This window comes from Acinonyx jubatus, chromosome B4, assembly GCF_027475565.1.
Source record: "Acinonyx jubatus isolate Ajub_Pintada_27869175 chromosome B4, VMU_Ajub_asm_v1.0, whole genome shotgun sequence".
Classification (NCBI taxonomy): domain Eukaryota; kingdom Metazoa; phylum Chordata; class Mammalia; order Carnivora; family Felidae; genus Acinonyx; species Acinonyx jubatus.
The window spans coordinates 80,025,429-80,038,018 of NC_069387.1; the positions used below are offsets into that span (position 1 = coordinate 80,025,429).

At 35.2% G+C, this 12,590-nt stretch overlaps 3 protein-coding genes across 3 annotated transcripts in view; all 3 read left to right on the top strand.

Moving 5' to 3' along the window:
- LOC106970341 (olfactory receptor 6C1-like) overlaps positions 1-12,590 on the top strand; it is a 164,173-nt gene that overhangs the window by 56,694 nt on the left and 94,889 nt on the right. The window lies entirely within an intron of this gene.
- The window catches only part of LOC106970340 (olfactory receptor 6C3-like), a 165,644-nt gene that overhangs the window by 56,580 nt on the left and 96,474 nt on the right, over positions 1-12,590 (top strand). The gene's annotated exons all lie outside the window — the stretch shown is intronic.
- On the top strand, positions 1,685-9,924 carry LOC128316408 (olfactory receptor 6C74-like). Its single transcript, XM_053226350.1, is given in 2 exon segments — positions 1,685-8,006; positions 8,009-9,924. Coding segments are annotated over 2 exon segments (936 nt in total). The 5' UTR covers positions 1,685-7,279; the 3' UTR covers positions 8,218-9,924.

Consider the following 12,590-nt stretch of genomic DNA (forward strand, 5'->3'; position numbering starts at 1 on the left):
TGCCACCTGCTATGCTGTGAGTAGTAATATCTATTGTCTCTGACTCAGGAGTCTTGTGTTTTCTGCCAGAATCTATGAAACTGTGGTTGGGTGACCTATTATCTCCCTCCAAGTTCTTGACAGTTTTGTTGAAGAAGATAAATTGCTAGAAAAGATATGGCTCCCTGGAAAAGGAGGGCACAGGGATCATCCATGGGCAAGGTTAGGAATGTGAAAGATCCCTCATCCAATTATAGATGCTCTTGAGCAGGTAGTAAATGAAGAGATCTGAGTCCCTAACTTACTTACCTCTTAATGAGCCTGAGGGTCAGGAGGTAGGATTGAAACTATCCAACAGATCACTGCTTTCAGTTATTGTTTACTCCTCTAGGTGGAAAGAGGATGGCCAAGGACGCACCAAACCTGACTTTGGATGTAAATGATATACATAATATTTTATATGTTTATATATTTTATATATAATACATATATGTAACATATGTATGTTTTATATATAATTGGCAAAAAATGAAAGCAATCCACAGGCTATTCAAAAGGCAAATGGCTAAACATACAGCAAAAGGAATAAGCTATCAAGCCATACAAAGACATAGATGAATGTTAAATGCACACCCTTAAGTAAAAGTCAGCCGACTTCAAATGCTATACAGTGTATGATTGAATTTATATCCTATTCTAAAAGAGACAAATTTATAGAGAAAGTAAAGAGATCAGTGATTGCCAGGACTTGGGAGCTGGAGGGTTGAACAGTTGAAGCACAGTTGATTTTTTTTAGTGTAGTAAAGTTATTGAATATGATGCCATGAAGATGGGTATATCACACTACAGTTGTAAAAACAAGTAAAAAGAACATTGCAACACAAAGAATAACTCCAATGTGTGAAAATTAAAAAAAAATTAAATCCAGGATCTTCAAATGAATGCAGAGGATTTAATTGTATTCTGAATGTAAGAAACAACTTCACTGAAGGGAGTAGGGGAAATGATACTAATCTATGGATGGAAATGAGTGAATCAGTAAGACTCAAGTCATAAGCCCTATACTCTAGTTGATATAGTTGCTTCCTACTGGACATTTCTATTGGAATTGAATAATTAAGTCAATTGCAGATGGAGGAAGCCATTGTTTCACTGTTGGAGTAATACATAGGAGCAAGAGGACAAAGGTAGAATGATTCATGTGATATTGGGTTAAAGTTGAAGATACTAGTATGAATTCATGTGTAGCATAACATAGATACAGAATGAATCACATGTAAATGCATAATTGTGTGTATAAATCTGGATAGATATAAATATATATTCCCTTGCTCTATCACCTGAGGGTATCCAGAACAGATACTCCAGACACATTCCAATAAAGGGAGATTCTAGAAAATGCCTGACAAGTACTTCTCAGAACTGTCTAGGTTATAAAAAATAAGAAATGTCTGAGAAACTGTCAGTTTACAGAAACCTAAGGGTACAATTCTAATAAATTTAATGTGATATCACCCAATACATTGTCATATTATTGCTTTAAACAAACTCAAATCAGTCAGGTTGGTACACATTCCAGGTGGGAATATGGCCACAAGGGGTCTAGTGGATTCAAGTTTAATTCTGGATAAGTTTTAAAAAAATGTCCTTGTCCCTCCTGCACCTGATCTTTCTAGATGAAAGGTCTCAGTGTGAGTAGGGGATAACTGGAAACTAGATGCAATTATAGCTACTGGAATGGACCACTCAGATTTTGTAGAAGTGGAGAGAGAGAAAAACCTGGTATCAGGCAAGATACCTGCCTTCCTCCAGAAGACAAATACTCCAATGCAAGAGCCTTAAATTTACCTGTTAGGTCTGCCATCCTCCACCAGATGGTCTCTGAGGATAGCAGAGACAAGAGGGGGCCACTCCAGTACCTCCTGGTCACCCCCATACACCTACCTTCACCCTTAGGCAAAATAATTCTTTTTATTTTTTATTTAATTTTAATTTTTTTTTTTACTATTTATTGATCTTTAAGAGAGAGAGAGCAGAGGAGGGGCAGAGAGAGAGAGAGGGAGACACAGAATCTGAAGCAGGCTCCAGCTCAGAGCTGACAGCTCAGAGCCTGACACGGGGCTCAAACTCATGAACCCTGAGATCATGACCTGAGCCAAAGTCAGAAGCTTAACCAACTGAGCCACCCAGGTGCTCCAAAATACTTCTTTTTAAAATTTATTTTAATTCCAGTAAATTAACATACAGTATAATCTTGATTTCAGGTGTACAGTATAGTGATTCAACAATTGTATATATTATTTAGTGCTCATCATAAATGTACTCTTGATCCCTTCACCTATTTCACTCATTCCCTATCCATCTCCCCTCTGGTGACCCTCTATTTGTTCTCTAAAGAGCCTGTTTCTTGGTGTGTCTCTTTTTCTTTCTTTGTTTGTTTTGTTTCTTAACTTTCACATATGAGTGAAATCATATGGTATTTTTCTCTGACTTATTTTATTTAGAACAATATCTTCTGGATCCATCCATGTTGTTGCAGACGACAGGATTTCATTCTTTTTGTGGCTGAATAATATTCTTTTATATTTACCACCTCTTCTTTATCTATTATCTATCAGTGGACACTTGGGCTGCTTCCATAATTTGGCTAAAGTACTACAATGAATATAGGGGTACATACATCCTTTTGAATTAGTGTTTTCATATTCCTTGGTGGAATTCCTGGATCATAGAGTAGTTCTATTTTTAATGTTTGAGGAAGCTCCAAACTGTTTCCCACAGTGGCTGCATCAGTTTGCATTCCTACCAACAGTGCATGGGGGTTCTGTTTTTCTCCACATCCTCACTAGTATGTTTTTTCTTGTGTTTTTTATTTTAGTTGGGAAAAACACTTCCAAATGTCTTCCTCACTCGTATTTTGAGTCATAATGAAGCAGACAAATGTCACATGGCTAATGGCTTGAACAAATAGAACAAATTGGATTAAATACACTTAAGCAGTCCCTCCAAAAATAAGTTACTGAATTGGGAGCTCTAAGGCTTATCAGCCAGCTGGATGTTACATGGGAGGCTTGCTAACCTGTAATCTGAATGATGCACGCTTAATGTGGCTGCCAACCTCTCAAATTGTAAACTCTTTCTAGGAGACCTCATGCACTCTTGGGTTTATACTTCCTGTGTGAGGGCTGGACATTGGTTGGCATCTTGTTGGAAAACACTGTGGTGCCTTGGGAGTAATAAGAGAGACCTGAAGGTTAATCAGAGAGGTTAACATAGGAACATGCTTAGGGGAATTTGCAGCTGAAGCCAAGTTGGTATAGAAATGAGGGGTGGATTTGGTGGAAGGAAATTCTGAAACATTTCCACATGTTGTGATAGCTTTTGTTCTGGACTCTGTTTTCAAGAATGTTTTGTAATAGATTTGGCCTATTTTTCCCCTTAGCAGTATATTAAAGACACTCTCTTCTAGTAGGGCAAAATTAAGCAGATTTTCTCTTCACAAGACTGAGAATTTCCTAACCTGGTGTTACTCAGCTTTAAATGTAGGTGCATTGTGTAAATAACAATATCTATTAGGGTTAGGGCCCTTCCTTGAAGAGAATTTAGGGGTCAGGAGAACAGATGAGAACATGAAGCTCCTGCTTCCTGCTATATAATACATAATAAAGTTTTCTGTTGCTGACCTGGTAGGCTTGCCTCCCCATCAGTATCTATGAAATGATGGTGGGCCAACCTGTTAGACTCTAGGTAAAAGTTCAGACCCTTCTCGGGTTTTGATTAATACCATAGATTTGGTAGAGTGTAAGAAAGACAAATATCACATCATGGAACTCTTCTACGAAGTCACTGTGTTTCTTAGCTGGTAGGACCTGCGATGGTGTTAGGAACCTGGGTCTGCTGTCCCTTATTGAATGGCCAGTGTATTCCTCATGTGCTTGCTCATACTTATAGTTCCAAATGGTTTGCCATCCAACCTGCATCACAAGTGTGAGGGACTAGCAGAGAGGAAGAGGAGGGCAAACCCCTCTTATCAAAGAACAATCAAAGGAAATTGCACAACATCTCCACTTATGTCCTTTGCTCATAATTTAGTCACATGGTCACAACCAGTTGCAAGGAAGGCTAGTTGTAGACAGAGACAAATATTCCATTAATACAGAGAAAGTGGAGAATGCTTGGGTGTTATGAAATAATCAGTCTTAAGATCTATAAGATCAGATTGTAAAGACGATTTGGAGTAAAGACTGAATTTCAGAATAAAAACGAAATGATTATATGGAATAAAATGTTAGATATTTCAGGTGCAATTTTTTCTATGACAGGTTAATAACTTCTCCAACTAATATTGTCACTTGTTATTATCAACTAAAATTTTCTTTTTTGACTTCTAGTTATCTATGTATTTAGGGTTTCAAAACACATCTGTGTGGAAGGGCAAACACACATTAGGGAAATCTATACTGAAAGCTTTGGAGACAGAGTTAAAAGCAGTTTTGAAAAAAAAGTATATAATTTATTTTTTTTTAAGTATTTAGTGCCTAGGGAGAACTCATGCGTAATGTATAAATTTGTGACCCTTTGAGAATGTTCTTCTTGGATCTCATATCCTCTGGGGACTCCTCATAATCTTTAGATATTTTCTTTCAAGATACAGACAGTATAAATATTCAATGAGATCAAGTGCTGATGAATTTTATATGGCACTGTGAATAATACCAAGAAAAGCACTCAAAACATAAATAAGTCAACTGTAGTGACAGGGAAATTTAATAGTCTAAAACTCTGAAAAAAAAAAAACTTTTAAAACCATTTACAAAGTTGCCATAAATAAGTAAGAAAATCAGTCACAGATTGTGGGGTAGAGGGAGAATCCTACAGAGAAGAATGGAATTTTCACTGTGGTCTGTTCAGCATGATGATAAAAGAGTTAAATATTGAAGCAGAGATAATTTGCTGGAATAAACCTGTTTAATATCTTCAAAAATGTGTTTGATTTTTAAAGTGCTTTTGGCAGACTGATTAGGACTCAAAAGGATGAAAAAATTGGTATGTCGAAAATTTAAAGACCATATTTCCATTAGATTTGTTTTAACCCATTTTGTCTTATTTTTACCATTATGGTATTAACCTTATTTTTCTAACCTTCAAATTTTGATTAAGGGGAAATCATGAAAAAAGACAGAATACAATGAAAATTTAGTTTTGAAAAACTTTACCTTTTTAAAATTTCACTAATATTCATAATATTTAACAGAAGCTTGACTTCTAATGGTTTTGTAGTGTGAGCTTTGTTAATTTTTGTACAATATGTGTTGGGGATAGTTGGTGGGTGTAACTGTTGTAGTTGGACAAAGAAATAATCTGACATAGTAAAACTCTGAATTAGGTGTTTTAGATATAACATTCCTACAGTTGTTGCCTTTGGAGTAATTTGTGTAAATGAAGAAAAATTTATGATTAATCGTTTCACAATTATGTGAATGTAAGAGGAATGTCCAGGAAAAACAACCGTCCTTTCTTTTATACCCATATATGTCTACATTATTAACATGAATTTGACAATAGATCTTATTTTTTACCTACACTTTTAGATATAACTGGAAACAATTTTTATTTGTACTCTATGTTTATTTTTATTTATGTATATATCTTTGAAATTATATTCTATGTTTTAGAGATTGAAATAATTATATTGATATTCTCAAAACAGAAAACATTGTCTTATCTATGGCCCATTACTAAACCTTATTTATTTTATGTGTTTGATATGAAGGTACCAAGGAAATAAATGTTCCTTAGAATCATTATTAAAAAAAGAAAAAAGCACAATAAGCTGTCCTATAATCATTGGTAGAAGTTGTTATTTTTCAGAGCACAACGTAGGGAAAAACACTCTTTCAAACTTAATCTTGGTGTCCAATTTGCTAGCTGTGCAAACCAGAACAATCTGATTGTCTCTAATATATGCCATATGTTGAGATGACTACTGTTATCTATAGTTAATATTTAATTACATTTTAGCCAAACATTTGAATATCCTTATGATAAGGAATACATGCCTCCTAAAATTTTGTCAACACTATTCTGTGATTCATTGTATTTGAAATTTACCAAATACTGTTCATCTCTTTTAAGCCATGCTGACCTCAAATTGTTCATCTTTTCAGTCTGTATTTTACAGAAAGATTAAAATGCTAAGTGTAAAGCATAGAAACAGAGAGAGAAATTTCATGACAAATATTTTCTTATAATTTGTATTTATTAATACTTACAAACTTACATATTTTTAATTTCAGGATTATTACTAATTTAAATGTCTTAATCTTCTTTCAATTTTTCTTACTAATTTAATTTCTTAAGCTCAATAACCTATTTCTAAAAATCCCTTCTATATCTCTAGGTTTCCATACAGATTTATCTTTATCTTTCTCCCACTTCATATGATTTCCTGAACTCATATTTATATATTTCTATATGCTTCTATATCCATTACTCTCATTTTTTTTTCATTTTTCAGAATCATAACTTAGGAAAACTGCAGTTTCTTATTAGACACACAAATATTACCAGAATATTCCTGCTGATTTTGTTTGGGAGTACAACGTGGGAAGAGTGGGAATGATAACAGAGTTTGATGGGATGGAAATACTACTAAGGACAGAAAATAAAACTATTCGTGATGTTTCATATTCACTTATTGGAAACTGTATCTCATTAGCCATGAAAGTAAATGACAGAAGAATCAGGCATTTGAATTTGATTAAGTAAAATGGTAAAGTTATATAACCCTGTCTATTGATGATGGTGAGGTGTGTGTGTGTGTGTGTGTGTGTGTGTGTGTGTGTGTGTGTGTGTGGTGTGTGTGTATTTTATGAAAACCATTTTCTGATATAATTTTAATGACAATCATTTTGGTTCTGAATGTAAAGCTCTTAATTGAGTAAGAAATGGTATCCATCTCAATTCTTGCTAAAATCAAGAAAGAAGCACTTGTGCATGCTTTAAAACTCCTTCTAATTTCCCTCATATAAAAACAATCAACAACCGCTATCATATCAATCATCGCTATCATTATTCTCTGGCAGAATTGCAAAGTAAACATAAAATTCTCTATCCAGATACTTCGGAAATGCAAACTATTGTTCTTCCTGGCATAACCTCCTAAAATATGAATGGTGTTACTCTATCTGAAAGATTGCTTTCCTAATTTTAGACACTAGTTACCACTGCTATTTTCCCCTTAGGACTATCAATTTCTTTCTTTCTTTTCTATTTAGACCTGGAAAAGTAGAGGACAGTAATGGGAAATCACACACAAGTGACAGTGTTTATCCTGGCAGGTTTGACTGATGATCCACAATTGAAAGTTGTGCTATTTGTCTTCCTGCTTCTCACCTACCTGCTAAGTGTCACTGGCAATCTGCTCATCATCACACTCACCCTGGTGGATATCACCCTCAAGACCCCCATGTATTTTTTCCTTCGGAATTTTTCCTTCCTAGAAATTTCCTATACTACCACATGCATTCCCAAATTGTTGGTTGCTATGGCAACTGGGAACAAAACCATTTCCTTTAATTGTTGTGTTACTCAAGTGTTTTTTGCCTTCCTTCTTGGTGCATCTGAATTTTACTTGCTGGCAGCCATGTCCTATGACCGCTATGTTGCCATCTGTAAGCCCCTGCACTACACAACCATCATGAGCAGTAAGATCTGCATGCAACTTGTCTTCTGTTGTTGGCTTGCTGGGTTTTTTGTCATCTTTCCACCTCTCCTCTTAGGCATAAACCTTGACTTCTGTGCCTCCAACGTTGTTGATCATTTCTACTGTGATACAACTCCCCTGCTGCAGATCTCCTGCTCAGACACACAGCTCTTAGAGACCATGGGATTCATTTCTGCATCAATGACACTTGTGGTCACATTGGTAATGGTGATAATATCATACAGCTTTATTGCATTAACAATTCTAAAAATCCCTTCAACTAATCAGAAGAAAAAGGCTTTTTCAACATGTTCCTCTCACATGATGTGATATCTCTTTCTTATGGCAGCTGTATCTTCATGTACGTCAAGCCGTCAGTCAAACAAAGAATATCTTTTTCCAAGGGAATTGCAGTGCTCAATACCTCCATTGCCCCACTTTTAAATCCTTTCATTTACACTTTACGGAACCAGCAAGTGAAAAAAGCCTTCATGAACATGATACAAAGGGTTGTTTCTTTCTCAAGCAAATGAATATCCTGTTGCATAATGTATAATGCAAATGAACAAAGGAACCCCAATAATATCAATGAATCTAATTATAGCTTCCAATACATAGTTTCTTTCAGTGTTTTTTGCTTTCATGTCTTTGATATTCATCTTTATACCTTCTCAAGCTATATTTACAAAAAAAATCTTTGTTCCAAAGATAATTTTATTGATAACCTTTAACAGATATTTTTTCTCATCTCACTTCCATTTCCTATGAATATCTGAAAGAAATGGAGTTGAGATTTTCAATCGGTCTCTGTTGTCTTTGAATGCTAGTCAAGGATCAAAATATCTTTGTATTTATATTATATTTGATGTAACATACAACATAAAGTATTACATCTTTATTTATTTTAGTTGAACGTGCTTACAACTAATATTCATTTATAGTTTTTGTAACACTACCAAATTATTGCTGCATACTCTAACAAAATGAGAGGAAAATTTTGGCAGAGATTAAAGATTAGTGTTGATGCTCAAATTAGAAAATGTTGTCTATTTAAAAATTGTTCATGTGTCTAAGTAGATCCCTTAGAAATTAGTTTTTTAGTTTCTATTAGAAAATTGTTAGCGTTTATAAGTGTATCAATTATAGGTGACAAAATGTGTTATTTCACTGCTATATTTTAAAAATTAATTATGAAATTCAAACTTATTTGGTGTTTCTATGCTCAAAAAATCTCTTCAACAACATGGGATACTCTGGAGCTAACTGAAAACTATAAGTGTAATTTGGAAAAACAATGGTAACTCAGTGTATTTATTCTTTTCAGATTTTTATAGACATAGATACAAACATAGATAGTTATCCCAGTAAAATCAAAATAGTAGAATTAAAGTAAAACTTTACCTACAGATTTTTGAACTGTAGGTCATAATTTAGAATTTCAGGGTTTCAAAATTTTTCTGTGTCATGGAAAAAATGTAAAACATTAAATATAATAAAAACATTTTCACAGTTACATATCATGTTTCATGTTTTTTAATAGAAATGTATGTTCATTAGGTCTTTTTTTCATTTCTTTTTATCTTAACTATGGGTCTTGATTTGAATATTTTGAAAAATACTCTCTAAATACTTCTGAACAGTTCATTAATGAACTGGATCTTAAAAGATATTTGAGTCATGAATGATTTCAGGAATAATAGTTAATGAAACCATTGATTACATTTTTTCCATGATCATTTATGTATATACTTTTTTTAAGTTTATTTCTTTATTATGAGAGAGCACACTAGTGAGCAGGAGAGGGGCAGAGAGACAGGAAGAGAGAGACTCCCAAGCAGACTCCATGCGGTCAGTGCAGAGCCAGACATGGGGCTCAAACTCTCAAACTGCAAGATCTTGACTTGAACTGAAATCAAGAGTTGGAGGCTTAACTGACAGAGCCACCCAGGCGTCCATATACCTATACTGCTTATATTTTGAGAAAGCCGATCTAATGATCCAGGAGCATTATCTAATTTTAGAAATTAAAAAAGCACAGAAAAATAATAAAAGATACATATGACATATTGAGAAAATCTAATAGAGTGAAGCCTAAGATTCTCAATGGTGTTTGTTGTTGTTGTTTTAATTCTTTCATTTATCAATCCAAATGAGTTTGTGTTAGACACACTGTCCAAGCTAAGGCATTAATTTATCATTGTCATTCTAAAATGCTTTATTTATATATTTTAATGTCTGTCAACTGCTAGTTATTTACCATAGAGGATATTAACATTATTTTTTAATTATTTTTTTTATTTTATTTTCAGTATATGAAATTTGTTATCAAATTGGTTTCCATACAACACCCAGTGCTCATCCCAAAAGATGCCCTCCTCAATACCCATCGCCCACACTCCCCGCCCTCCCACCCCCATCAACCCTCAGTTTGTTCTCAGTTTTTAAGAGTCTCTTATGCTTTGGCTCTCTCCCACTCTAACCTCTCTTTTTTTTTTTTCCTTCCCCTCCCCCATGGGTTTCTGTTAAGTTTCTCAGGATCCACATAAGAGTGAAAACATATGGTATCTGTCTTTCTCTGTATGGCTTATTTCACTTAGCATAACACTCTCCAGTCCCATCCATGTTGCTACAAAGGGCCATATTTCATTCTTTCTCATTGCCATGTAGTACTCCATTGTGTATATAAACCACAATTTCTTTATCCATTCATCAGTTGATGGACATTTAGGCTCTTTCCATAATTTGGCTATTGTTGAGAGTGCTGCTATGAACATTGGGGTACAAGTGCCCCTATGCATCAGTACTCCTGTATCCCTTGGATAAATTCCTAGCAGTGCTATTGCTGGGTCATAGGGTAGGTCTATTTTTATTTTGAGGAGCCTCCACCCTGTTTTCCAGAGTGGCTGCACCAATTTGCATTCCCACCAACAGTGCAAGAGGGTTCCCGTTTCTCCACATCCTCGCCAGCATCTATAGTCTCCTGATTTGTTCATTTTGGCCACTCTGACTGGCGTGAGGTGATATCTGAGTGTGGTTTTGATTTCTATTTCCCTGATAAGGAGCGACGTTGAGCATCTTTTCATGTGCCTGTTGCCCATCCGGATGTCTTCTTTAGAGAAGTGTCTACTCATGTTTTCTGCTCATTTCTTCAATGGGTTATTTGTTTTTCGGGTGTGGAGTTTGGTGAGTTCTTTATAGATTTTGGATACTAGCCCTTTGTCCGATATGTCATTTGCAAATATCTTTTCCCATTCCGTTGGTTGCCTTTTAGTTTTGTTGGTTGTTTCCTTTGCCGTGCAGAAGCTTTTTATCTTCCTAAGGTCCCAGTAGTTCATTTTTGCTTTTAATTCCCTTGCCTTTGGGGATGTGTCGAGTAAGAGATTGCTACGGCTGAGGTCAGAGAGGTCTTTTCCTGCTTTCTCCTCTAGGGTTTTGATGGTTTCCTGTCTCACATTCAGGTCCTTTATCCATTTTGAGTTTATTTTTGTGAATGGTGTGAGAAAGTGGTCTAGTTTCAATCTTCTGCATGTTGCTGTCCAGTTCTCCCAGCACCATTTGTTAAAGAGACTGTCTTTTTTCCATTGGATAGTCTTTCCTGCTTTGTCAAAGATTAGTTGGCCATACTTTTGTGGGTCTAGTTCTGGGATTTCTATGCTATTCCATTGGTCTGTGTGTCTGTTTTTGTGCCAATACCATGCTGTCTTGATGATTATAGCTTTGTAGTAGAGGCTAAAGTCTGGGATTGTGATGCCTCCCGCTGTGGTCTTCTTCTTCAAAATTACTTTGGCTATTCGGGGCCTTTTGTGGTTCCATATGAATTTTAGGATTGCTTGTTCTACTTTCGAGAAGAATGCTGGTGCAATTTTGATTTGGATTGCATTGAATGTGTAGATAGCTTTGGGTAGTATTGACATTTTGACAATTTATTCTTCCAATCCATGAGCAGGGAATGTCTTTCCATTTCTTTATATCTTCAATTTCCTTCATAAGCTTTCTATAGTTTTCAGCATACAGATCTTTTACATCTTTGGTTAGATCTATTCCTAGGTATTTTATGCTTCTTGGTGCAATTGTGAATGGGATCAGTATCTTTATTTGTCTTTCTGTTGCTTCATTGTTAGTGTATAAGAATGCAACTGATTTCTGTACATTGATTTTGTATCCTACAACTTTGCTGAATTCATGTATCAGTTCTAGCAGACTTTTGGTAGAGTCTATTGGATTTTCCATGTACAATATCATGTCATCTGCAAAAAGTGAAAGCTTGACTTCATCTTTGCCAATTTTGATGCCTTTGATTTCCTTTTGTTGTCTGATTGCTGATGCTAGAACTTCCAACACTATGTTAAACAAGAGCGGTGAGAGTGGGCATCCCTGTCGTGTTCCTGATCTCAGGGAAAAAGCTCTCAGTTTTTCCCCATTGAGGATGATGTTAGCTGTGGGCTTTTCATAAATGGCTTTTATGATGTTTAAGTATGTTCCTTCTATCCCGATTTTCTCAAGGGTTTTTATTAAGAAAGGGTGCTGAATTTTGTCAAAGGCCTTTTCTGCATCGATTGACAGGATCATATGGTTCTTATCTTTTATTAATGTGATGTATCACGTTGATTGATTTGCGAATGTTGAACCAGCCCTGCCTCCCAGGAATGAATCCCACTTGATCATGGTGAATAATTCTTTTTATATGCTGTTAAATTCGATTTGCTAGTATCTTATTGAGAATTTTTGCATCCATATTCATCAGGGATATTGGCTTGTCGTTCTCTTTTTTTACTGGGTCTCTGTCTAGTTTAGGAATCAAAGTAATACTGGCTTCATAGAATGAGTCTGGAAGTTTTCCTTCCCTTTCTATTTCTTGGAATAGCTTGAGAAGGATAGGTATTATCTCTGCTTTAAACGTCTGGTA